The 27919-nt window shown below is 35.6% G+C and overlaps 1 protein-coding gene across 1 annotated transcript in view; it reads left to right on the top strand.

The window, feature by feature from the left end:
• LOC129053305 (deleted in azoospermia protein 1-like) overlaps positions 1 to 27919 on the top strand; it is a 66877-nt gene that overhangs the window by 25534 nt on the left and 13424 nt on the right. Inside the window, exons 9-26 of the mRNA XM_054545374.1 lie at positions 2479 to 2625; positions 2889 to 2980; positions 3540 to 3591; positions 4022 to 4085; positions 4175 to 4314; positions 5809 to 5895; positions 6628 to 6678; positions 8256 to 8312; positions 13078 to 13224; positions 13499 to 13590; positions 14151 to 14202; positions 14638 to 14701; positions 14791 to 14930; positions 16323 to 16412; positions 18758 to 18829; positions 21185 to 21274; positions 23601 to 23672; positions 26019 to 26090. Coding sequence (XP_054401349.1) covers positions 2479 to 2625; positions 2889 to 2980; positions 3540 to 3591; positions 4022 to 4085; positions 4175 to 4314; positions 5809 to 5895; positions 6628 to 6678; positions 8256 to 8312; positions 13078 to 13224; positions 13499 to 13590; positions 14151 to 14202; positions 14638 to 14701; positions 14791 to 14930; positions 16323 to 16412; positions 18758 to 18829; positions 21185 to 21274; positions 23601 to 23672; positions 26019 to 26090 — 1581 coding nt within the window. The remainder of the gene's footprint in view (positions 1 to 2478; positions 2626 to 2888; positions 2981 to 3539; positions 3592 to 4021; positions 4086 to 4174; positions 4315 to 5808; positions 5896 to 6627; positions 6679 to 8255; positions 8313 to 13077; positions 13225 to 13498; positions 13591 to 14150; positions 14203 to 14637; positions 14702 to 14790; positions 14931 to 16322; positions 16413 to 18757; positions 18830 to 21184; positions 21275 to 23600; positions 23673 to 26018; positions 26091 to 27919) is intronic.

Below are 27919 nucleotides of genomic sequence, written 5' to 3' on the forward strand. Positions count from 1 at the left end.
ACTGATGGGTCTTGACCCTTTATCCAGTTTGCCAGTCTTGTGTCTTTTAATTGGAGCATTTCGTCCATTTACATTTAAAGTTAATATTGTTATGTGTGAATTTGATCCTGTCATTATGATGTTAGCTGGTTTATTTTGCTCGTTAGTTGATGCAGTCTCTTCTTAGTCTCGATGGTCTTTACATTTTGGCATGATTTTGCAGCGGCTGGTACCGGTTGTTCTTTCCACGTTTCGCACTTCCTTCAGGAGCTCTTTTAGGGCAGGCCTGGTGGTGACAAAATCTCTCAGCAGTTGCTTGTCTGTAAAGTATTTTATTTCTCCTTCACTTAGGAAGCTTAGTTTGGCTGGATATGAAATTCGGGGCTGAAAATTCTTTTCTTTAAGAATGTTGAATATTGGCCCCCACTCTCTTCTGGCTTGTAGAGTTTCTGCCGAGAGATCCGCTGTTAGTCTCATGGGCCTCCCTTTGAGAGTAACCCAACCTCTCTCTCTGGCTGCCCTTAACATTTTTTCCTTCATTTCAACTTTGGTGAATCTGACAATTATGTGTCTTGGAGTTAGTTGCTCTTCTCGAGGAGTATCTTTGTGGCGTTCTCTGTATTTCCTGAATCTGAATGTTGGCCTGCCTTGCTAGATTGGGGAAGTTCTCCTGGATAATATCCTGCAGAGTGTTTTCCAACTTGGTTCCATTCTCCCCGTCACTTTCAGGTACACCAATCAGACGTAGATTTGGTCTTTTCACATAGTCCCATATTTCTCGGAGGCTTTGCTCGTTTCTGTTTATTCTTTTTTCTCTAAACTTCCCTTCTCGCTTCATCTCATTCATTTCATCTTCCATCGCTGATACCCTTTCTTCCATTTGATCGCATCGGCTCCTGAGGCTTCTGCATTCTTCACGTAGTTCTCGAGCCTTGGTTTTCAGCTCCATCAGCTCCTTTAAGCACTTCTCTGTATTGGTTATTCTAGTTATACATTCTTCTAAATTTTTTTCAAAGGCTTCAACTTCTTTGCCTTTGGTTTGAATATCCTCCCGTAGCTCAAGAGTAATTTGATCGTCTGAAGCCGCCTTCTCTCAGCTCGTCAAAGTCATTCTCCGTCCAGCTTTGTTGCGTTGCTGGTGAGCAACTGCGTTCCTTTGGAGGAGCAGGAGAGGCCCTCTGCTTTTTAGAGTTTCCAGTTTTTCTGCTCTGTTTTTTCCCCATCTGTATGGTTTTGTCTACTTTTGCTCTTTGATGATGGTGATGTACAGATGGGTTTTTGGTGTGGATGTCCTTTCTGTTTGTTAGTTTTCCTTCTAACAGACAGGACCCTCAGCTGCAGGTCTGTTGGAGTACCCGGCCGTGTGAGGTGTCAGTCTGCCCCTGCTGGGGGGTGCCTCCCAGTTAGGCTGACCGGGGGTCAGGGTCAGGGACCCACTTGAGGAGGCAGTCTGCCCGTTCTCAGATCTCCAGCTGCATGCTGGGAGAACCACTGCTCTCTTCAAAGCTGTCAGACAGGGACATTTAGGTCTGCAGAAGTTACTGCTGTCTTTTTGTTTGTCTGTGCCCTGCCCCCAGAGGTGGAGCCTACAGAGGCAGGCAGGCCTCCTTGAGCTGTGGTGGGCTCCACCCAGTTCGAGCTTCCCAGCTGCTGTGTTTACCTAAGCAAGCCTGGGCAATGGTGGGCGCCCCTCCCCCAGCCTCGCTGCCGCCTTGCAGTTTGATCTCAGACTGCTGTGCTAGCAATCAGCGAGACTCCGTGGGCGTAGGACCCTCTGAGCCAGGTGCGGGATATAATCTCCTGGTGCGCCGTTTTTTAAGCCCGCCGGAAAAGCGCAGTATTCGGGTGGGAGTGACCCAATTTTCCAGGTGCCGTCTGTCACCCCTTTCTTTGACTACGAAAGGGAACTCCATGACCCGTTGCACTTCCCGAGTGAGGCAGTGCCTCGCCCTTCTTCAGCTCGCGCACAGCGCGCGCACCCACTGACCTGCGCCCACTGTCTGGCACTCCCTAGTGAGATGAACCCAGTACCTCAGGTGGAAATGCAGAAATCACCCGTCTTCTGCATCGCTCACGCTGGGAGCTGTAGACCGGAGCTGTTCCTATTCGGCCATCTTGGCTCCTCCCCTAAATTTTCAACTCAGGATGATTTTAATAACTTTAATTTTTACCAGTCTAAACTTTCTAGTTTTGGGTGTCTTTTTTAACTACTTCACAGAGTATTTTCACAAATACTAAATGAGTATTCTTCCACAGCATTATACAAGACTCGGTGATGAGCGGCAGTAGGTTTAAGAAAGTACTATATCCTTTGGTTAAAATTCCATGCCGATGTCCTCTGATTAGTTTAAATCCTGAGCCTGAACTGAGCTGCACTGGTGACTAATTTACAGTGAAAGTAATTTATATAAAATATACGTAAAATACAAAATGATATTTCACATTGTGTATGGGTTTTGCCTGCATACGTAATTATGATGTCTACTTTCCAAATTACAGTCTGCTGCAAATCCTGAGACTCCCAACTCAACCACCTGCAGAGAGGCCAGCACCCAGTCTTCATCAGCTGCGGCTAGCCAAGGCTGGGTCTTACCAGAAGGCAAAATCATGCCAAACACTGTTTTTGTTGGTGGAATTGATGATAGGGTATTGTATTCATACCTCATTGTTACCTTAAAATACAATGGGATTTGGGCCCTGTTACAAACTTAATGTGTTTTTGTACTTCATGGAGGTTTAGAATTGCTTCTGGTTTGACCCATAGGTACTAAAAATATCTTTGACGAAGAGCTACTGGTCATTTGGGGATAAATGGGGAAAAAATTTCCCCCTCATGGTAGTAAAATTGTAGTAAAGTTGAAATTTTTGAATGCTGAATTTTTACTCTGACGTTCCATTCTGTTCCATAGCCGGATGAAACTGAGATCAGAAGCTGCTTTGGTAGATACGGTTCAGTGAAAGAAGTGAAGATAATCACGAATCGAAGTGGTGTGTCCAAAGGGTGAGTAATTTTATCAAAAATATCTGAACTCTAGTCCCCTGTTCTATAGGTATGAGACAAGACTTCAAAACTGATATTCTGACCCTTGTATAAATGAAATTGTTGCGGTGTTAATTTCTTTCACGTAGGGGATAAAAGGTTATTACCAGTTCTTTTATTTAATCATTTTTCTAATGTTTGCTTTGAAATGTCTGCAATTTTTATTTCATACAGATGAGTTAATCAGTTTTCTCAAATAATTGTTTTCTTCATACACTGCACCGCATCTTAAATTTTAACCACCTTGTCTTAGATAGTAAGTTAAATTCAGGTTCACAGATGCGAATTCTTTGTTAATCAATGAAGTTTTCACACTGCCCTAATCCTAGCACATTTTGACATAGTTCTGCTTAAGAAAAAGTAGTATTTGTAGAGGATCTGTCATGTGCATGTTAGCAAATACTTATCATGGTATATTATTCATCTTTGGTCATGATCACTTCTGTATATAGAATAGTAGAAGTTCTGAACCATGTACTGTATGATGGTGATTTTATGCTTCATTTGTCTGCCTTTATAGCTATGGATTTGTTTCATTTGTTGATGATGTGGATGTCCAGAAGATAGTAGAGGTAAGTAATAGAAAAATCTCTTTCTTATCTTACTGCTACGACGTTTAGTGTTAGAGATATACTCAGACTTGTGTAAAATTTGGAGGAAGCTAGACTTCCTGTTCAAAATCCAAACTCAGAGTCACCTCCCATAACTTGATAGATCCTGTTTATTTCTGAGTGGACACCTAGGTTCACGAACTACAGACAGGAAAGGTTGGAGACAGGGTGATGAAAAGCTTTTGATCAACTTTCACTTGATGCCTCTTGACACTGATTAGAGTGGCAAGGGTAAGTAAGGTAGCTTCATGATGACAAATTTTAATTTGGTGCGTAGTTGTCACTGATCGTCTATGATGATAGGCACTTTAGAAGACTTTAGGTGTTTACCCAAGTCTTGGAAGCTAAGACTTGAAAATGGATTTTAGTTTTGTTACTGTTCTCTTTTCAGTCACAGATACATCTCCAGGGTAAAAAGCTGAAGCTGGGCCCTGCAATCAGGAAACAAAAGTTCTGTGAGTAGGAAAAGAAATTGTTCTTTTTTGACCCGGGTAGCTTTTCAAATAACTAAAAGTAGGCTTTTTTCTTCTTGCTTTTCAAAAAGGTGCTCGTCATGTGCAGCCATGTCCTTTGGTATTTAATCCTCCTCCTCCACCACAGTTTCAGAACGTCTGGAGGAATCCAAACACTGAAACTTGCCTGCAGCCCCTAATCACGCTGAATCCTGTAACTCAGTACGTTCAGGTAAGAACTGCTTATGTTCCTGTTCTCTTGTTTATTGTAGTCATCCTTGCGTCTGTGGAATTGTATCTACACTTTCCATAGTAAGTGGCAATGGAATCCCTGTTTGAACAGTGTGAGTAATGGGAAATTTGTTACTTTTGTTAGAAATTTCTTACTCTTAGTGTTGGTTATTTGAGCTAAAAATCTTCTATATACTTTGTGAGACTTTCTCTGAGAAATGATCTCTGTAGACATACGAACAAATCTCTTCCTATCTCTTCCTTTTTCACCCCATATAACTAGTTCCTAAAGCATTTGGAAGCCGCTCTCCTTATGTGTCTGCCTAGCTTATTGTTCTCTAAGGTTAGCAGTTAACCTAGCTATTCTTTGCTTGCAATGATTTCCAGATGCCTCCTCGTATAAATTGCTGACTTCTGGATATATTCTGGTTCTTGGATGGGTAGATTTCTGTAGCTCCTCTTTACTTGCAATGCTTTCCAGATGCCTCCTCATATAAATTGCTGACTTCTGGATATATTCTGGTTCTGAGATGGGTAGATTTCTGATCTCTTTTACTCTGTCTATAAATCCCGTGAGTTTCTGGCATGTCATTTCTCTGATGCTGGTTGCTTTGATATTTAAAGTAGGATTTGACATCCTCTGTCACTTACTGGTGATAAATAACGTTTATTTTGTTCTTCGTTCCTTTCATTTCTGTGTGTGTTTAAAAGACCTTTTCTTTGATGGAATATAAAGTAACAAAATAGTAGTGAAATAGTTCTTCAGTGTCTCTCATATGTTGACATTTTCCATGTCCTTGAAATGTGTAGGGTACACCTCCTCTTCTTTTTCCTTCTCTGAGCAATGGCTAGAATAAAAGCCCTGCTTGTTTCTGGCATTTACGGTGAGCCATTACTGAATATGGGTGTATTCATGAATGCTGCTACCTGTATGTTTTTAATTAGTAAGTATTCATTGAAACGTCGAAGACATTATACTGTCTCTTTTCCATTTGTGGCTTATATACTGCCCTTAATTTGTGGAAATGAAGTACCGAGAAAGCCGTAACATCTGTCGAAGAACTACAGTATTACCCTATAATATTGTCAAATACAAAACAGTCTGGAAGTATTTTGCCAAAGAAATAGCAAATATATTAATTTAACTTACGTTGAAATCTGTCTTAATAGAGCCTTATCACCAGTGTCAGAAATTACTTCTGGGTGGGCATAGGTAGACAGTGTAAATAAGGTAAACTTTGGCTGGTGCAATAGGCACTTCTTTTGTCATTTGTCTCTTCCCCTTCCCCACCCAAAGGGTAGCACTTGACAGGGAATATTTGTTTCTTCATAATGTCTGTCATTCATTTAGAAATCTGCATTGCTGTAGGTAGAGAAACAATTACTATTTCAATGTTCTTCCTATTTTTGTCACGTTGGGAATGATACTTCCTTCTAATTAAAATAACAGTGTTTTACCGTATTAATCCATTCTTTCTGTAAACTTTATTTTCAGGCTTATTCTACTTACCCAAATTCACCAGGTCAGGTCATCACTCGATATCAGTTGCCTTTATATAATAATCAGTTAATTGAACAGGGAGTAAAATGATTTACTTTCAGCTACCATTGAGGCCTTCTGCTTGTTTATACAAATTGCCTGAATAGGTTGTCATTTTAAACTAGTGAAGTGTACCTGAAATTTTAGAAAACGCTTAGAATTAGCGTAATGAAGGCCTCTGTAGTATTTAGAAGTGATGAAATAATATTTTGACAGGAGGGTACTTGGCAATAACTTTTCTGTAGAACAATTTCTGAGATTTGGTGTTCCCATCTTTGTTTTAGCATGTATTTTGTTATGTTTGCCGTCAAAGAGCTGAAACATGCAGACTGTCTTTCATGAATTTAGAGATACAGAGTGAAGTAAAAGCTTTACCCAATTCTTAGAGCACAGAATTCCAATTGTGTTCTTATTTTAGCTTGCTGCTTCATGATAGTAGTTCTCTGGGTCTCTTTTCAATGATACAACTATATCTATGACCGATAATCATATGTGTGGTACCAAATTCAAAGAATTAGTATCTTTGAGAGTTTCACAATGCGATTTGCAGAAAATTGGGAAAAAGGTGAGATTTTCTATGTAGAAGGAAGAACAAGAAGTTGAGGGATTAGAAACCTAAAGTACTTATTTTTTCTATTCTGTTTCTTTTATTCTATTAACCAAGGAGCCAGCATGAGAAGTACTTCGATGTTGTCTGTCTCACGTGTTTTTGAAAATGTGTAGTAATATTTGAATAATTTTGGTTTCCTTTTTTTTTTTTTTTTTTCCCCCAAGATGCCACCACAGCGGCCTGTTGGGGAGCAAAGGAGTTATGCTGTACCTCAGGTAAAGTGAATGTGCCAAACGTACACTCCCTGTTCTTTCTTGATTTTTTTCTATTTCATACGTGCCTGTAGTTTTTTTAAATCGTTCTTTGTATTAATGTGGCACATTTTGTTACTTTCTTTTTAACCCAATTTTAAACTCTTATGGGAGCAACAGTGCCTTTTTCTCTCCCAGGTTTTTGCATGCTTAAGCAATGGCTGGTCCACATAATGATAAGAATTCAGTTACTTTTAGATTGACTATACAGTCCATGAAAGGTAATATTAATGTGGCCTTAGAATGAGCGTGTATCTGCCTGGAATCTGCCTCTGGCCTTTCCCTTCGTAAAAAAAAAAAAAAAAAAAAAAAAAAAAAAAAAAAAAAAAGTGTTCAAGAGAAACAGAAATGTTTTGCTATTAATTACTCTTAAATAAGAATAGGAAGAAAAAAGAATACTACCTCTAAAACACCCGAACTGCTTTCCCGCCAAATAACTAGTTCCAAAAATATTTGAAAGCAGCTGTCTTCGTGTGTCTGCCTAGTTTATTCTTCTCTAAGGTTAGCAATTCATCCAGCTATTCTTTACTTGCAGTGTTTTCCAGATGCCTCCTCATATAGATTGCTGACTTCTGGGTATATTCTGGTTCTGGAATGGGGAGATTTCTGATGTGTTTTACTATATTTATAAATCCCGTGAGTGTCTGGCATGTAATTTCTCTGATCCTGGTTACCTTGATATTTAAAGTAGGATTTGACATACTCTGTCACTTACTGGTGATAACTAACGTTTATTTTCTTTTTAGTTTGTTTTATTTATGTCTTAGTTTAAAAGACATTTTCTTTGATGGAAAATAAAGTAAGAAAATAGTGGTGAAATAGTTCTTCAGTGTCTCTCGTTTGTTGACATTTTCCATGTACTTGAAACGGGTAGGGTATACCTCTGCTTCTTTTTCGTCCTGTGAACGATGGCTAGAAAAAAAGCCCTGTTCCTCACATTTACTGTGAGCCATTACGTAATCTGGGTGTATTCATGTGTGATGCTATGTATATGTTTTCAATCACTAAGTATTTATTGAATCGTAGAAGACATTATACTGTCTCTTTTCCAGTTGCGGATTATATACCGCCCTTAGTTTTTTGAAATGAAGTACAGAAAAAGCCGTAACATTTATAGGAGAACTTCATATTACCCTGTGGTCTTGTCAAATACAAAACCCTTTGGAAGTATTTTAAGAAAGAAAGAAAGCAAATGCATTAATTTAACTTACATTGAAGTCTGTCTTAATAGAGCCTTATCACCAGAATAAGAAATAACTTCTGGGTGGGCATAAGTACACAGTATAAATAAGGTCAACTTGTCTGGTGAAATAGTCACTTCTTTTTTCATTAGTCTGTTCCTCCTCCCCAGCCAAAGGGCCTCACTTGACAGAATCTTTCTTTCTTCATAAAATCAGTCACTCATTTAGAATCTGCGGTGCTGTATATAGAAAAGTAATGTTTTAAAACTTTTTCATAGTTTTTTATATTGGGAATAGTATTTCTAATTAACAAAATGTTTTACCGTATTCATACATTCTTGCTGTAAACTTTATTTATAGGCATATCCTACTTATCCAAATTCAGCAGTTCACGTCATCACTGGATGTCATTTGCTTGTATATAATTGTCAGGTAATTTAAGAGGGACTAAAATGATTTACTTTCAGATATTATTGAGCCCTTTGTTATACAAATTGCTTGAATAGTTTGCCATTTTAAAGTAGTGAAATGTACCTAAAATTTAAGACAACACTTAGAATTAGTCTAGAATGAAGGCCTCCGTATTATTTAGAAGTAATTGCATAATATTTTGACAGGAATGTACTTAGCAAAAACTTCACTGTAGAACAGTTTTTTGAGACTTGGTGTCCCCTTCTATATTGTAGCATGGTTTTTTTTCATCTTTGCCGTCAAATAGCTGAAACATCCAGACTGACTTTTATCAATTTTTTAGAAAGACAGAGTGAAATAAAATTACTACCCACCTTTTAGAGCACAGAATTTGAATTATATTTGTATTTTAGCTGGCTGCTTCACAATAATAGTCCTCTGCGTCTCTTTTCATAGATATGACTGTGTATGTGACCCATAATCATATCTGTGGTAATAAATTCCAAGAACTAATATCCTTGAGATTTCCACAATACCAACCCCAGAAAATTGGGAAAAAGTTGAGGTTTTACATAATAGAGTTAACAACAAGAACGTCAGAGATTAGAAACCTAAAGTAATTCTTTTTTCTGTTCCGTTTCTTTTATTATAATAACAAATTAAAGGAGCCAGCGTATGTACTTCAATATTGTGTTATCTCATGTATTTTTGAAAATGTGAAGGAATATTTGAATGATTTTTGTTTCCTGTCTCTACTAAAAACACAAAAAAATTAGCCAGGCGTGGTGGCGCACACTTGTAATCCCAACTACTCGGGAGGCTGAGGCAGCAGAATCACTTGATCCTGGGACGCAGGTTGCTGTGAGCTGAGATTGTGCCACTGCACTCCAGCCTAGGCAGCAAAGAGAGACTCAGTCTGAAAAAAAGCGATGCCATGAATATCTTTGTGTAAATATCTTGGCACGCTTCTGCTATTAATTTCTTGAGATGAATTGCTATCAGTGAAATAGCTAGGTGAAAGCACTTTGCCCCTTTTATAACAATTTTATAACTACTTCTCCTTTTTAGTATACTGGTGAGTATCCCCGCTTATCAAATCATGATGCACCTTTTCCACAGTACTCTTGGTAAATCACGTATTGGTATTTTCTCATTGACGGTGTGTAGAGCGCTCTCTTTTCCACACCCATTCCAGTGAAAGTTACTAGTATTTTTTAAATTGTCAGCCTAATAGCTGGAAAATATTACATTGTGTTGATGCCCACTTTTTAAAATCATCGTTGAAGTTGATCATTGATCTTTAGCTTTTTAAATTAGGTTTTTAATTTTATTTTTCTTACTGATTCATAGAAGACTTTGTATTGGTATTCACTTTTGTCATACATAGTGGAAAAAATATATAGGAGTAATAAGGAGGTGCCCTGGTGCCCTTACCTTATTCCTATTTTCAGTTCAGTTGACTCAACTAGTTCACTTGTAAGCTTGATGATAGGGTAGAATGAGATTGATCGAAAAGAAGATTCCTCTATCTCTATTTTACTTGGGTTTTAAAAAAATTTAAAAATGAGTGCTGTATTTTGTCAAATGATTTTCAGTGATGAATTAAAGTAATGTGTCCTGCAAATTGAGTATTCTTGCATTCCCAATATAAACTTAGACTCTTTATATACTGCTGGAATTTCCCATTTGTGTTGAGGGCAGGGATGGATCATCTGGGTGAGGCTTTGTTGCTTATATGCTTTTAGCTTTGTAAAATGCGTTGAGAAATACTTTCTTCCTCTTTGAAAACAGAGTTTCGGCATAGCATTCTTTTATTATCTGTGGCCACAACCCATTTTTCAGGTCTCATATATACTTTTGTTTTCTTGTGTTTTCTTGCTTTGTTTTGCCAGGATTGTTTATTGCTTGAATTTCATCCTCCCCACGCACCACTCCCCGAGAATCTGCGCTTTGATTTACTAAAGTTTTCATTCTGATTTTCACGTCGTATTTTCTAAATTTTATCACTCTCTTTATTTGCTCCTCCTCTTTTGCTGCCAATGTAACTTTGCTGACTACAAATGATAGGCTTTTTCCTGGTCAGTTTATATAAATACCAATTTGCTTACATGTTGACACAGTAATTGAATTAGATAATACTGGCAAAGGAGCTGACCTCCCAGGAGTTTAAATAACGATAATTTTTTTGCAGCTTTTAGCTGTCGTCGTCACTTGGTTGTCCACATGTAACAAGGAATGTATTTGCTCTATGTGGCAATGAGAGTTGTGTATATGATGGTCTTGAAGCTCACTCCTGTTTACTATTCCAACATTTCTCATTTCAAAATTCAACAACTCACTTGAAGATATGATTAAGAAAATTACTTCTTTAATGCAGTTTGTTTTCAGGATGCCATTGACGGTTACGTTGGTACTTTCTTTAAACTTAAACTTTTCTTATCCTAAGCATTGATTTATATTTTTGGCCATAGTTTAGAAGTAACCAAAGGTTGTCTGTTGATTGTGGATTTTTATATATACATTATATAATTATGTATAAATACACACACGTGGGAATTGAACAATCCCTGCTAATCGAGCCATGGCAAAAATGAAGTACATTGCAAAAAATGAAGTACGTTGCTTACTTTGTTTGCTTTGATCGCCACCTGCTGGCCGAGGACTAGGACATGATCATTACTTCCTTAATTTAAAATATGATGACTCTATTAAAGAGATTCGGTGAATTTTATATGTACGATTCCAGTTGAGCAGGCAGCCAGTTTATAAGATCCAAGCTAAAGTCAAACTTCTTATAAAACCAAATGCCTTTTTTTTCTTCTTTACCAAACTACGGTTGTTTCGGGTATCCAAATGAGTATGAGAATCAGAAGAGGCACCAGAGATCTTTTCCAGCCATTTGTTTTGAAGCAAGGAAACTGAAACTGAGGTCATGAAAAGATTCACTTTCGTGAGCAATGGAAATCAGGTTCTTCCCAAACAAGAATTTTCCTCTTCAATTCTTGTGGCACTGTCACAAGGTTTCTTAACCAGACCCTTTGCAAATTTGGCACCAAATAATTCTTTATTGTAGGAGGCTGTCTTTGCATTGTAGGATGTGCAGTAGCATGGCTGGGCTTCAGCCCATCAGATTGCAGGAATACATCTTAGCTGTGACAGCCAATCTCTAAACGTCGCTAAATGCCCCTGGGGCTCAAAAATCTTGCCCAGTTGAGAATCAGTGCATTTCCATAACCTCTCATAATCTGATACAGGTTTCTGCCAGATGTTAGATTTCTAAATTAAAATACATCCAAACACTATGGTGCAGAGACAATACTGTAATGTAGCTTGTTTATCAAAGAAAAACATAGCCAAAGTTCATCCACAAATCAAGGGGGAATTGAAAAAGAGAAGAACTACAAGAATTTCAGAATTTCTTTTGTTTTATTCTGTTTGGGATTTCTGAATGAACTGAGAAGGAATTGGTGAATTGTGTATAGGGAAGGGAAATCTAATCAGGTTCCTAATAGTTCAAGATAATGCAGCTTAATGTCATTTGGAAAAAACAATAATGGAAGACATTTTTAGAAAGGAAAAACTTAAAAATAGTGTTTTAAATTTTTCTTCCACAACACTGTCATGAAATAAAGCTGTTAAAGGAAAGCATTAGGCATTAGTTACAAACCCAAAATAGCAAGTACAGGCAGGAAAGAAAAGAGAAGTGCAGTAACCTCGGCTTCAGTTGATTTCACAATTTAGATTTCATGTATAGTAAAGCTGTGTAGAATCAGTAACTTCTAGCATCTAATTAACAAAGTAGGAACTCCTTTCTTACTACTATAACATTATTGTGTTGTTCAAAAAGATACACAGTTTCTTTCGTCTTTTGTTTTCTTTCAGACAGCTGTATGTGTAATAGCTTTCTCTTAGGCAGCTTTTTGTGCTTTCAGAGTCAACAGCACTTCACCAGTGATTTTTAAATTAATGATGTGTCGTAGTTTCCTGATGTTTCGATTAGTTCTTAATTAAACTTTTTTCAAAATAAGTCAGCTAAATAGTGGAGCCAAAAAAGAAACTCGAAAACAAATCTGCTGAAAATAAATTCAAATAACAGGACACTAACTTACATTGGCATACCACTTTTCCACTTTTACCACTTTATACGTACAAAATGAATTCACTCATTTATATCTATCAGGCCACTGTGAAAATTAGAATTATCACTTGGACTGATTTTGCGTTACTCAGGAAGAAAAATGTTATTTCAGAAGATGCTTTGAACACCCTAGCGTTAGGGAAGAAGATTATAAGAAATTGGTTTAAAACATTGAGGTTTATTTTGTTTTTGGTGCGGCTTCTTTTTTTTTTTTTTAAGGTTTATCTTTAGTCTACTCAGTAAAGTGAAAAGTTGCTCACGAATGTAGAACAGGATGATTTTAAAACTTTAATTTTTACAAATCTAAACTTTCTAGTTTTGGGTGTCTTTTTTAACTACTTCACAGAGTATTTTCACAAATACTGAATGAGTATTCTTCCACAGCATTATACAAGACACGGTGATGAGCGACACTAGGTTTAAGAAAGTAGTATATCCTTTGGTTAAAATTCCATGCTGATGTCCTCTGATTAGTTTAAATCCTGAGCCTGCACTGAGCTGCACTGGTGACTAATTTACAATGAAAATAACTTATGTAAAATATATTATACTTAAAATACAAAAATGATATTTCACATTGTGTATGGGTTTTGCCTGCATACGTAATTATGATGTCTACTTTCCAAATTACAGTCTGCTGCAAATCCTGAGACTCCCAACTCAACCATCTGCAGAGAGGCCAGCACCCAGTCTTCATCAGCTGCGGCTAGCCAAGGCTGGGTTTTACCAGAAGGCAAAATCATGCCAAACACTGTTTTCGTTGGTGGAATTGATGATAGGGTATTGTATTCATACCTCATTGTTACCTTAAAGTACATCATGAACAGTGGGATTTGGGCCCTGTTACAAACTTAATGTGTTTTTGTACTTCATGGAGGTTTAGAATTGCTTTCAGGTTTGACCCATAGGTACTAAAAATATCTTTGACAAAGAGCTACTGGTCATTTTGGGGATAAATGGGGAAGAAATTTCCCCCTCATGGTAGTAAAATTGTAGTAAAGTTGAAATTTTTGAATGCTGAATTTTTACTCTGACGTTCCATTCTGTTCCATAGACGGATGAAACTGAGATCAGAAGCTGCTTAGGTAGATACGGTTCAGTGAAAGAAGTGAAGATAATCACAAATCGAAGTGGTGTGTCCAAAGGGTGAGTAATTTTATCAAAAATATCTGAACTCTAGTCCCCTGTTCTATAGGTATGAGACAAGACTTCAAAACTGATATTCTGACCCTTGTGTAAATGAAACTGTTTGCGGTGTTAATTTCTTTCACGTAGGGGATAAAAGGTTATTACCAGTTCTTTTATTTAATCATTTTTCTAATGTTTGTTTTGAAATGTCTGCAATTTTTATTTCATACAGGTGAGTTAATCAGTTTTCTCAAATTGTTGTTTTCTTCATACACTGCACAGCATCTTTAATTTTAACCACCTTGTCTTAGATAGTAAGTTAAATTCAGGTTCACAGATGTGAATTCTTTGTTAATCAATGAAGTTTTCACAGTACCCTAATCCTAGCACATTTTGACATAGTTCTACTTAAGAAAAAGTAGTATTTGTAGAGGATCTGTCATGTGCATGTTAGCAAATACTTATCATGGTATATTATTCATCTTTGGTCATGATCACTTCTGTATATAGAATAGTAGAAGTTCTGAACCATGTACTGTATGATGGTGATTTTATGCTTCATTTGTCTGCCTTCATAGCTATGGATTTGTTTCATTTGTTGATGACGTGGATGTCCAGAAGATAGTAGAGGTAAGTAATTCAATGGAAAAGTCCCTTATTTATCTTACTGATACGACGTTTAGTGTTAGTGATATACTCAGACTTGTGTAAAATTTGGAGAAAGTTAGACTTCCTGTTCAAAATCCAAACTCAGAGTAACCTCCCATAACTTGATAGATCATGTTTATTTTTGAGTGGACACCTAGGTTCATGAACTACAGACAGGAAAGGTTGGAGACAGGGTGATGAAAAGTTTTTGATCAACTTTCACTTGATGCCTCTTGACACTGATTAGAGTGGCAAGGGTAAATAAGGTGGCTTCATGATGACAACATTTAATTTGGTGCGTAGTTGTCACTGATCGTCTATGATGATAGGAACCTTAGAAAGCTTTAGATGTTTACCCAAGTCTTGGAAGCTAAGACTTGAAAATGGATTCTAGTTTTGTTACTGTTCTCTTTTCAGTCACAGATACATCTCCAGGGTAAAAAGCTGAAGCTGGGCCCTGCAATCAGGAAACAAAAGTTCTGTGAGTAGGAAAAGAAATTGTTCTTTTTTGACCCGGGTAGCTTTTCAAATAACTAAAAATAGGCTTTTTTCTTCTTGCTTTTCAAAAAGGCGCTCGTCTTGTGCAGCCACGTCCTTTGGTATTAAATCCTCCTCCTCCACCACAGTTTCAGAACATCTGGAGGAATGCAAACACTGAAACTTGCCTGCAGCCCCTAATCACGCTGAATCCTATAACTCAGTACGTTCAGGTAAGAAGTGCTTATGGTCCTGTTCTCTTGTTTATTGTAGTCATCCTTGCGTCTGTGGAATTGTATCTACACTTTCCGTAGTAAGTGGCAATGGAATCCCTGTTTAAACAGTGTGAGTAATGGGAAATTTGTTACTTTTGTTAGAAATTTCTTACTCTTAGTGTTGGTTATTTGAGCTAAAAATCTTCTATGTACTTTGCAAGGCTTTCTCTCAGAAATGACCTCTTTAGACACATGAACAAATCTCTTCCTGTCTCTTCCTTTTTCACCCTATGTAACTAGTTGCTAAAGTATTTGGAAGCAGCTCTCCTTATGTGTCTGCCTAGTTTATTGTTCTCCAAGGTTAGCGGTTAACCTAGCTATTCTTTACTTGCAGTGCTTTCCAGATGCCTCGTCATATAAATTGCTGACTTCTGGATATATTCTGGTTCTGGGATGGGTAGATTTCTGATCTCTTTTACTCTATGTAAATCCCGTGAGTTTCTGGCATGTCATTTCTCTGATGCTGGTTGCTTTGATGTTTAAAGTGAGATTTGACATCGTTTGTCACTTACTGGTGATAAATAACATTTATTTTGTTCTTCGTTCCTCTTATTTCAGTGTGTGTTTAAAACACCTTTTCTTTGATGGAAAATAAAGTAACAAAATAGTAGTGAAATAGTTCTTCAGTGTCTCTCATATGTTGACATTTTCCGTGTACTTGAAACGTGTAGGGTACACCTCTTCTTCTTTTTTCCTTCTCTGAGCAATGACTAGAAGAAAAGCCCTACGTGTTTCTAGCATTTACGGTGAGCCATTACTGAATCTGGGTATATTCATGAATGCTGCTACCTGTATGTTTTTAATCAGTAAGAATTTATTGAAACGTAGAAGACGTTATACTGTCTCTTTTCCAGTTATGGCTATATACTGCCCTTAATTTGTGGAAATGAAGTATAGAGAAAGCCGTAACATCTGTCGAAGAACTACAGTATTACCCTATAATGTTGTCAAATACCAAACAATCTAGAAGTATTTTGCCAAAGAAATAGCAAATGTATGAATTTAATTTACGTTGAAATCTATCCTAATGGAGCCTTATCACCAGTGTAAGAAATAACTTCTGGGTGGGCATAAGTACCCGGTATATATGAGGTAAACTTTGGCTGGTGAAATAGTCACTTCTTTTGTCATTTGTCTCTTCCCCCTCCCCACCCAAAGGGTAGCACTTGACAGACAATTTTTATTTCTTCATAAAGTCAGTCATTTAGAAATCTGGATTGCTGTACGTAGAAAAACAATTACTGTTTCAAAGTTTTTCATATTTTTGTTATATTGGGTATGATATTTCTTTCTATTTAAAAAAAATGTTTTACCGTATTAATCCATTCTTTCTGTCAACTTTATTTTCAGGCTTATTCTACTTATCCAGATTCACCAGATCAATTTATATCTATAAATTCCGTCATCCCTGGAAATCAGTTGCCTGTATATAATTATCAGGTAATTGAAGAGGGAGTAAAATGGTTTACCTTCAGCTACTATTGAGGCCTTCAACTTGTTTATACAAATTGCTTGAATAGTTTGTCATTTTAAAGTAGTGAAATGTACCTAAAATTTAAGAAATCACTTAGAATTCGTGTAATGAGGACCTCTGTGTTACTTAGAAGTGATGAAATCAGATTTTGACAGGAGTGTACTCAGCAATAACTTTTGTGTAGAACAATTTCTGAGATTTGTGTTTCCGTCTTTGTTTCAGCATGTATTTTGTTATCTTTGCTGTCAAAGAGCTGAAACATCCAGGCTGACTTTCATGAATCTTGCAGAGATATAAAGTGAAATAAAAGCTTTACCCAATTCTTAGAGCACAGAATTCCAATTGTATTTTTATTTTAGCTTGCTGCTTCATGGTAGTAGTTCTCTGGGTCTGTTTTCAACGATACAACTCTTATCTATGACCCGTAATCATATGTGTGGTAACAAATTCAAAGAATTAATATCTTTGAGGATGCTACAATTCTATTTCCAGAAAATTGGGAAGATTGAGGTTTTCCATGTAGAAGTAACAACAAGAACTTCAGGGATTAGAAACCTAAAGTACTTCTTTTTTTCTATTCTGTTTCTTTCATTATAACAAAGGAGCCATCATGATAAATACTTCAATATTATGTAACTCACGGGTTTTTGAAAATGTGTAGGAGTATTTACATAATTTTGGTTACTTTTTTTTTTTTTTTTTAAAAAGATTCCACTGCACTGGCCTGTTGGGGCGCAAAGGAGTTATGTTGTTCCTCTGGTAAAGCGAATTAGTGAAACATATACTTCCTCTTCTTTCTTGATTTTTTGTGTGTCGTATGTGCCTATAAATATTTTAAATCATCCTTTATATTAATGTGTTACGTTTTGTTACTTTCTTTTTAACCTCCCATGGCAGCAACAGTGCCTTTTTCTCTCTCAGGTTTTGTATACTTAAGCAATGGCTTATCCACGTAATGACAAGTGTTCAGTTACTTGTTGGTAGATTATTTAATGTAAGAAAGGTAGTCCTAATGTGGCTTTACCTAAGAACGGTAGTATTAATTTGGCTTTAGAAGAGCATGTATCTGATTAGAATCTGCGTCTGGATTTACCAAGCATAAAAAATTTGATAAAGAGAAACAGAAATGTTTTTCTGTTAATTACTCTTAAAGAAGAGTAGGATTAAAAAGAGCATTACCTCTATAACACCTGAGCTGCTTTCCCCCATGTAACTAAAATATTTGAAAGCAGTTCTTCTCATGTGTCTGCCTACTTTATTCTTCTCTAAGTTTAGCAATTAATCCAGCTATTCTTTATTTGAAATGATTTCCAGATGCCTCTGCATATAAATTGCTGACTTCTGGATATATTCTGATTCTGGAATGGGTAGAGTTCTGATAGTTTTAGATATCTGTAAATCCCATCAGTTTTTAGCATGTAGTGTCTCTGATCCTTGTTACTTTGCTATTTAAAGTAGATTTGACATACTCTGTCACTTATTGGTGATAAATAACGCTTATTTCCTTCTTAGTTCAATTTATTTATATCTTAGTTGAAAAGACATTTTCTTTGATGGAAAATAAAGTAACAGAATAGTAGTGAAATAGTTATTCAGTGTTTCTCATTTGTTGACGTTTTCCCTGTGCTTGAAACACATACGGTATACCTCATCTTCTTTTTCCTTCTCTGACCAATGGCTAGAATAAAAGCCCTACTTTTAACATTTACTGTGAGCCATTACCGAACCTGGGCGTATTCATGCCTGCTGCGTACCTATATGTATTCAAACAATTAGTATTTATTGAAACATATGAGACTTTATACTGTCTCTTTTCCAGTATTGGATTATATACTGCACTTCGTTTTTCAACATAAAGTACAGAAAACGCCATAAATTCTGTAGAACTACATATTACCTTATAATATTGTCAAACACAAATCGGTCCGGAAGCATTTTTACAGCGAAATAGCAAATGTATTAATTTAACTTACATTGAACTCTGTCTTCATGTAGCCTTATCACCAGTGTAAGAAATAACTTCTGGGTGGGCATAAGTACACAATATAAGTAAGGTTAAGTTTGCCTGGTGAAATAGCCAGTTCTTTTGTCATTTGTCTGTTCCCCCTCCACGCCCAACCGTAGGACTTGACCGAGAATAATACATTCTTCATAAATCAGTCAGTCATACACAATTCTGCATTGTTGTATATAGAAAAATAATTAGTATTTCAATGTTTTTCATATTTTTGTTCTACTGGGAATATTTCTTTCTAATTAAAAAAAAAGTTTTACCTTATTAATTCATTCTTTCTGTATAATTTATTTTCAGGCATATCGTACTTATCCAAATGCACCAGTTCAGGTCATCACTAGATATCAGTCGCCTGTATATAATTATCAGGTAATGTAAGAGGAAGTAAAATGATTTGCTTTCCGATATTATAGAGGCCTTTAACTTGTTTATACAAATTTCCTGAATAGTTTGTCATTTTAAACTAGTGAAGTGTACCTAAAATTTAAGGCAACACTTAGAATTAGTGTAGAATGAAGACCTCTGTCTTATTAAGAAGTAATGAAGTAATATTTTGACAGGAATATACTTGGCAGTAACTTTTCTGTAGAACAGATTTCTGAGATTTGGTGTCCCCTTCTTCATTTCTGGATTGTAGTATTCATCTTTGCTGTCAAATAACTGAATGAAACATCCAAAGTTGACTTTGCTGAATTTTGTTAGGGAGATAGAGTGAAGTAAAATTATGATCCACTTTTTAGAGCACAGAATTCCAATTATATTTTCATTTTAGCTGGCTGTTTCACGGTAGTAATTCTCTGGATCTCTTTTCATAGATAGGACTATGTCTGTGACCCATAATTATATCTGTGGTGATAAACTGAAAGAGCTACTATCTTTGAGGTTTCCACATTGCCAAGTCCAGAAAATTTGGAGAAAGGTGAAGTTTCATATATAAAAGTAACAAGAATGTCATGGACTAAAAACATAAAGTACTTAAGTTTTCCATTCTGTTACTTTTATTATAATGAAAAAGGAGACAGCAGGATAAGTACTTCAATATTGTGTTTCTCATGTGTTTTTGAAAATGTGTAGGAATATTTTAATAGTTTTGGTGTCCGTTTTTTTTTTGGTTTTTTTTGTTTGTTTGTTTGTTTTTTTAAAGATGCCACCATAGTGGCCTGTTGGAGAGCAAAGGGATTGTGTTGTACTTGACGTTAAGTGAATTAGCCAAACGTACACTTCCTGTTCATTCTTGATTTTTTTCCATGTCATATGTGCCTATAAATATGTTTAAATGATTCTTTATATTAATGTTTTATTTATTTGTTTTTTTACTTTCTTGTTAACCCGATTATAAACTCCAATGGGAGCAACAGTGCCTTTTTTGCTCTCAGGTTTTTATGTGCTTAAGCAATGGCAGGTCCACATAGTGATAGACTATATAATCAAAGAAAGGTAGTATTCACGAGGCTTTAGAATTAGTATGTATCTGCGTAGAATCTGCCTCTGGCTTTACCAGCAATAGAACATTTGTAGAAGAGAAACAGAAATGCTTTGCTGTTAATTACTCTTAAATAAGAATAGGAATAAACAGGAGTATTACCTCTAAACCACCTGAGCTGCTTTCCCCCCTTATAACCAGTTCCTAAAGTGCATGAAAGCAGCTCTCCTTACGTGTCTGCCCACTTTATTCTTCTGTAAGTTTAGCAGTTCATCTAGCTACTCTTTATTTGAAATGATTTCCAGATGCCTCCTCATGTAAATTGCTGACTTCTGGATATATTCTGGTTCTGGAATGGGTAGATTTCCGATGTGGTTTGATATATATATATAAATCGCGTGAGCTTCTGGCATCTGATTTCTCTGATCCTGCTTACATTGATATTTAAAGTAGGATTTGACATACTCTATCACTTACTGTTGATAAATAATGTTTGTATTCTTCTTAGTCTATTTTATTTGTCAGTTTAAAAGACATATTCTTTGATGGAAAATAAAGTAACAAAATAATAGTGAACCAGTTGTGCAGTGTCTCTAATTTGTTGACATTTTCCACGTGCTTGAAACATGTATGGTATACCTCTTCTTTTTCCTTCTCTGAACAGTGGCTAGAAAAAAAGCCCTACTTGTTTGTGTCATTGACTGTGAGCCATTACTGAATCTGGGTGTATTCATGTATGCTGTTGCCTGTATGTTTTCAAACAATAAGAATTTATTGAAACATACAAGACATACTTTCTCTTCTGCACTATTGGATTATAGACTGCACTTAGTTTTTCGGAATGAAGTACAGAAAAAGCCATAACATCTATAGAACTACATGTTACCCTATAATATTGTCTAATACAAAACAGTCTAGAAATATTTTTACAGGGAGATAGCAAATGTGTTAATTTAACTTACATTGCAATCTGTCTAAGTGGAGCCTTATCACCAGTGTAAGAAATAACTTCTGGGTGGGCATAAGTACCCGGTATATATAAGGTAAGCTTTGGCTGGTGAAATAGTCACTTCTTTTGTCATTTGTCTCTTCCCCCTCCCCACCCAAAGGGTAGCACTTGACAAGAGAATTTTTATTTCTTCATAAAGTCAGTCATTTAGAAATCTGCATTGCTGTACGTAGAAAAACAATTACTGTTTCAAGGTTTTTCATATTTTTGTTATATTGGGAATTGTATTTCTTTCTATTTAAAAAAACGTTTTACCGTATTAATTCATTCTTTCTGTCAACTTTATTTTCAGGCTTATTCTACTTATCCAGATTCACCAGGTCAATTTACATCTATAAATTCCGTCATCCCTGGATATCAGTTGCCTGTATATAATTATCAGGTAATTGAAGAGGGAGTAAAATGGTTTACTTTCAGCTACTATGGAGGCCTTCCAACTTGTTTATACAAATTGCTTGAATAGTTTGTCATTTTAAAGTAGGGAAATGTACCTAAAATTTAAGAAATCACTTAGAATTCGTGTAATGAGGACCTCTGTGTTACTTAGAAGTGATGAAATCAGATTTTGACAGGAGTGTACTCAGCAATAACTTTTGTGTAGAACAATTTCTGAGATTTGTGTTTCCGTCTTTGTTTCAGCATGTATTTTGTTATCTTTGCTGTCAAAGAGCTGAAACATCCAGGCTGACTTCCATGAATCTTGCAGAGATATAAAGTGAAATAAAAGCTTTACCCAATTCTTAGAGCACAGAATTCCAATTGTATTTTTATTTTAGCTTGCTGCTTCATGGTAGTAGTTCTCTGGGTCTGTTTTCAACGATAACAACTCTTATCTATGACCCGTAATCATATGTGTGGTAACAAATTCAAAGAATTAATATCTTTGAGGATGCTACAATTCTATTTCCAGAAAATTGGGAAGATTGAGGTTTTCCATGTAGAAGTAACAACAAGAACTTCAGAGATTAGAAACCTAAAGTACTTCTTTTTTTCTATTCTGTTTCTTTCATTATAACAAAGGAGCCATCATGATAAATACTTCAATATTATGTAACTCACGGGTTTTTGAAAATGTGTAGGAGTATTTACATAATTTTGGTTACTTTTTTTTTTTTTTTTTAAAAAGATTCCACTGCACTGGCCTGTTGGGGCGCAAAGGAGTTATGTTGTTCCTCTGGTAAAGCGAATTAGTGAAACATATACTTCCTCTTCTTTCTTGATTTTTTGTGTGTCATATGTGCCTATAAATATTTTGAATCATCCTTTATATTAATGTGTTAAGTTTTGTTACTTTCTTTTTAACGTCCCATGGCAGCAACAGTGCCTTTTTCTCTCTCAGGTTTTGTATGCTTAAGCAATGGCTTATCCACGTAATGACAAGTGTTCAGTTACTTGTTGGTAGATTATTTAATGTAAGAAAGGTAGTCCTAATGTGGCTTTACCTAAGAACGGTAGTATTAATTTGGCTTTAGAAGAGCATGTATCTGATTAGAATCTGCGTCTGGATTTACCAAGCATAAAAAATTTGATAAAGAGAAACAGAAATGTTTTTCTGTTAATTACTCTTAAAGAAGAATACGATTAAAAAGAGCATTACCTCTATAACACCTGAGCTGCTTTCCCCCATGTAACTAAAATATTTGAAAGCAGTTCTTCTCATGTGTCTGCCTACTTTATTCTTCTCTAAGTTTAGCAATTAATCCAGCTATTCTTTATTTGAAATGATTTCCAGATGCCTCTGCATATAAATTGCTGACTTCTGGATATATTCTGATTCTGGAATGGGTAGAGTTCTGATAGTTTTAGATATCTGTAAATCCCATCAGTTTCTAGCGTGTAGTGTCTCTGATCCTTGTTACTTTGCTATTTAAAGTAGATTTGACATATTCTGTCACTTATTGGTGATAAATAACGTTTATTTCCTTCTTAGTTCATTTTATTTATATCTTAGTTGAAAAGACATTTTCTTTGATGGAAAATAAAGTAACAGAATAGTAGTGAAATAGTTATTCAGTGTTTCTCATTTGTTGTCGTTTTCCCTGTGCTTGAAACATGTACGGTATACCTCATCAATGGCTAGAATAAAAGCCTTACTTCTAACATTTACTGTGAGCCATTACCGAATCTGGGTGTATTCATGCCTGCTGCGTACCTATATGTGTTCAAACAATTAGTATTTATTGAAACATATGAGACTTTATACTGTCTCTTTTCCAGTATTGGATTATATACTGCACTTAGTTTTTCAACGTAAAGTACGGAACACACCGTAAATTCTGTAGAACTACATATTACCTTATAGTATTGTCAAACACAAATCAGTCCGGAAGCATTTTTACAGGGAAATGGCAAATGTATTAATCTAACTTACATTGAACTCTGTCTTCATGCAGCCTTATCACCAGTGAAAGAAATAACTTCTGGGTGGGCATAAGTACACAATATAAGTAAGGTTAACTTTGCCTGGTGAAATAGCCAATTATTTTGTCATTTGTCTGTTCCCCCTCCACGCCCAACCGTAGGACTTGACCGAGAATAATACGTTCTTCATAAATCAGTCAGTCATTTACAATTCTGCATTGTTGTATATAGAAAAATAATTAGTATTTCAATGTTTTTCATATTTTTGTTCTACTGGGAATATTTCTCTCTAATTAAAAAAAAGTTTTACCTTATTAATTCATTCTTTCTGTATAATTTATTTTCAGGCATATCGTACTTATCCAAATGCACCAGTTCAGGTCATCACTAGATATCAGTCGCCTGTATATAATTATCAGGTAATGTAAGAGGAAGTAAAATGATTTGCTTTCCGATATTATAGAGGCCTTTAACTTGTTTATACAAATTTCCTGAATAGTTTGTCATTTTAAACTAGTGAAGTGTACCTAAAATTTAAGGCAACACTTAGAATTAGTGTAGAATGAAGACCTCTGTCTTATTAAGAAGTAATGAAGTAATATTTTGACAGGAATATACTTGGCAGTAACTTTTCTGTAGAACAGATTTCTGAGATTTGGTGTCCCCTTCTTCATTTCTGGATTGTAGTTTTCATCTTTGCTGTCAAATAACTGAATGAAACATCCAAAGTTGACTTTGCTGAATTTTGTTAGGGAGATAGAGTGAAGTAAAATTATGATCCACTTTTTAGAGCACAGAATTCCAATTATATTTTCATTTTAGCTGGCTGTTTCACGGTAGTAATTCTCTGGATCTCTTTTCATAGATAGGACTATGTCTGTGACCCATAATTATATCTATGGTGATAAACTGAAAGAGCTACTATCTTTGAGGTTTCCACATTGCCAACTCCAGAAAATTTGGAGAAAGGTGAAGTTTCATATATAAAAGTAACAAGAATGTCATGGACTAAAAACATAAAGTACTTAAGTTTTCCATTCTGTTACTTTTATTATAGTGAAAAAGGAGACAGCAGGATAAGTACTTCAATATTGTGTTTCTCATGTGTTTTTGAAAATGTGTAGGAGTATTTTAATAGTTTTGGTGTCCGGTTTTTTTTTTTTTTTTTTTTTTTTTTTTAAAGATGCCACCATAGTGGCCTGTTGGAGAGCAAAGGGATTATGTTGTACTTGACGTTAAGTGAATTAGCCAAACGTACACTTCCTGTTCATTCTTGATTTTTTTCCATGTCATATGTGCCTATAAATATGTTTAAATGATTCTTTATATTAATGTTTTATTTATTTGTTTTTTTACTTTCTTGTTAACCCGATTATAAACTCCAATGGGAGCAACAGTGCCTTTTTTGCTCTCAGGTTTTTATGTGCTTAAGCAATGGCAGGTCCACATAGTGATAGACTATATAATCAAAGAAAGGGAGTATGCACGTGGCTTTAGAAGTAGTATGTATCTGCGTAGAATCTGCCTCTGGCTTTACCAGCAATAGAACATTTGTAGAAGAGAAACAGAAATGTTTTGCTGTTAATTACTCTTAAATAAGAATAGGAATAAACAAGAGTATTGCCTCTAAACCACCTGAGCTGCTTTCCCCCCTTATAACCAGTTCCTAAAGTGCATGAAAGCAGCTCTCCTTACGTGTCTGCCCACTTTATTCTTCTGTAAGTTTAGCAGTTCATCTAGCTACTCTTTATTTGAAATGATTTCCAGATGCCTCCTCATGTAAATTGCTGACTTCTGGATATATTCTGGTTCTGGAATGGGTAGATTTCCGATGTGGTTTGATATATATATATAAATCGCGTGAGCTTCTGGCATCTGATTTCTCTGATCCTGCTTACATTGATATTTAAAGTAGGATTTGACATACTCTATCACTTACTGTTGATAAATAACGTTTGTATTCTTCTTAGTCTATTTTATTTATGTGTCAGTTTAAAAGACATATTCTTTGATGGAAAATAAAGTAACAAAATAATAGTGAACCAGTTGTGCAGTGTCTCTAATTTGTTGACATTTTCCACGTGCTTGAAACATGTATGGTATACCTCTTCTTTTTCCTTCTCTGAACAGTGGCTAGAAAAAAAGCCCTACTTGTTTGTGTCATTGACTGTGAGCCATTACTGAATCTGGGTGTATTCATGTATGCTGCTGCCTGTATGTTTTCAAACAATAAGAATTTATGGAAACATACAAGACATACTTTCTCTTCTCCACTATTGGATTATAGACTGCACTTAGTTTTTCGGAATGAAGTGCAGAAAAAGCCATAACATCTATAGAACTACATGTTACCCTATAATATTGTCTAATACAAAACAGTCTAGAAATATTTTTACAGGGAGATAGCAAATGTGTTAATGTAACTTACACTGCAATCTGTCTTAATGGAGCCTTATCACCAGTGTAAGAAATAACTTCTGGGTGAGCTTAAGTACCCGATATATATAAGGTAAACTTTGGCTGGTGAAATAATCACTTCTTTTGTCATTTGTCTCTTCCCCCTCCCCACCCAAAGGGTAGCACTTGACAAGAGAATTTTTATTTCTTCATAAAGTCAGTCATTTAGAAATCTGCATTGCTGTACGTAGAAAAACAATTACTGTTTCAAAGTTTTTCATATTTTTGTTATATTGGGAATTGTATTTCTTTCTAATTTTAAAAAACGGTTTACCGTATTCATTTTTTTCTGTAACCTTTATTTTCAGGCATTTCCTGCTTATCCAAATTCACCAGTTCAGGTCACCACTGGATATCAGTTGCCTGTATATAATTATCAGGTAATTGAAGAGGGAGTAAAATGGTTTACTTTCAGCTACTATTGAGGCCTTCCAAGTTGTTTATACAAATTGCTTGAATAGTTTGTCATTGTAAAGTAGTGAAATGTACCTAAAATTTAAGAAATCACTTAGAATTCGTGTAATGAGGACCTCTGTGTTACTTAGAAGTGATGAAATCAGATTTTGACAGGAGTGTACTCAGCAATAACTTTTGTGTAGAACAATTTCTGAGATTTGTGTTTCCGTCTTTGTTTCAGCATGTATTTTGTTATCTTTGCTGTCAAAGAGCTGAAACATCCAGGCTGACTTTCATGAATCTTGCAGAGATATAAAGTGAAATAAAAGCTTTACCCAATTCTTAGAGCACAGAATTCCAATTGTATTTTTATTTTAGCTTGCTGCTTCATGGTAGTAGTTCTCTGGGTCTGTTTTCAACGATAACAACTCTTATCTATGACCCGTAATCATATGTGTGGTAACAAATTCAAAGAATTAATATCTTTGAGGATGCTACAATTCTATTTCCAGAAAATTGGGAAGATTGAGGTTTTCCATGTAGAAGTAACAACAAGAACTTCAGGGATTAGAAACCTAAAGTACTTCTTTTTTTCTATTCTGTTTCTTTCATTATAACAAAGGAGCCATCATGATAAATACTTCAATATTATGTAACTCACGGGTTTTTGAAAATGTGTAGGAGTATTTACATAATTTTGGTTACTTTTTTTTTTTTTTAAAAAAGATTCCACTGCACTGGCCTGTTGGGGCGCAAAGGAGTTATGTTGTTCCTCTGGTAAAGCGAATTAGTGAAACATATACTTCCTCTTTCTTGATTTTTTGTGTGTCGTATGTGCCTATAAATATTTTAAATCATCCTTTATATTAATGTGTTACGTTTTGTTACTTTCTTTTTAACCTCCCATGGCAGCAACAGTGCCTTTTTCTCTCTCAGGTTTTGTATACTTAAGCAATGGCTTATCCACGTAATGACAAGTGTTCAGTTACTTGTTGGTAGATTATTTAATGTAAGAAAGGTAGTCCTAATGTGGCTTTACCTAAGAACGGTAGTATTAATTTGGCTTTAGAAGAGCATGTATCTGATTAGAATCTGCGTCTGGATTTACCAAGCATAAAAAATTTGATAAAGAGAAACAGAAATGTTTTTCTATTAATTACTCTTAAAGAAGAGTAGGATTAAAAAGAGCATTACCTCTATAACACCTGAGCTGCTTTCCCCCATGTAACTAAAATATTTGAAAGCAGTTCTTCTCATGTGTCTGCCTACTTTATTCTTCTCTAAGTTTAGCAGTTAATCCAGCTATTCTTTATTTGAAATGATTTCCAGATGCCTCTGCATATAAATTGCTGACTTCTGGATATATTCTGATTCTGGAATGGGTAGAGTTCTGATAGTTTTAGATATCTGTAAATCCCATCAGTTTCTAGCATGTAGTGTCTCTGATCCTTGTTACTTTGCTATTTAAAGTAGATTTGACATATTCTGTCACTTATTGGTGATAAATAACGCTTATTTCCTTCTTAGTTCATTTTATTTATATCTTAGTTGAAAAGACATTTTCTTTGATGGAAAATAAAGTAACAGAATCGTAGTGAAATAGTTATTCAGTGTTTCTCATTTGTTGACGTTTTCCCTGTGCTTGAAACACGTACGGTATACCTCATCTTCTTTTTCCTTCTCTGACCAATGGCTAGAATAAAAGCCCTACTTTTAACATTTACTGTGAGCCATTACCGAGTCTGGGTGTATTCATGCCTGCTGCGTACCTATATGTATTCAAACAATTAGTATTTATTGAAACATATGAGAC

The sequence above is a fragment of the Pongo abelii genome, chromosome Y (genome assembly GCF_028885655.2).
Source record: "Pongo abelii isolate AG06213 chromosome Y, NHGRI_mPonAbe1-v2.0_pri, whole genome shotgun sequence".
NCBI lineage: Eukaryota > Metazoa > Chordata > Mammalia > Primates > Hominidae > Pongo > Pongo abelii.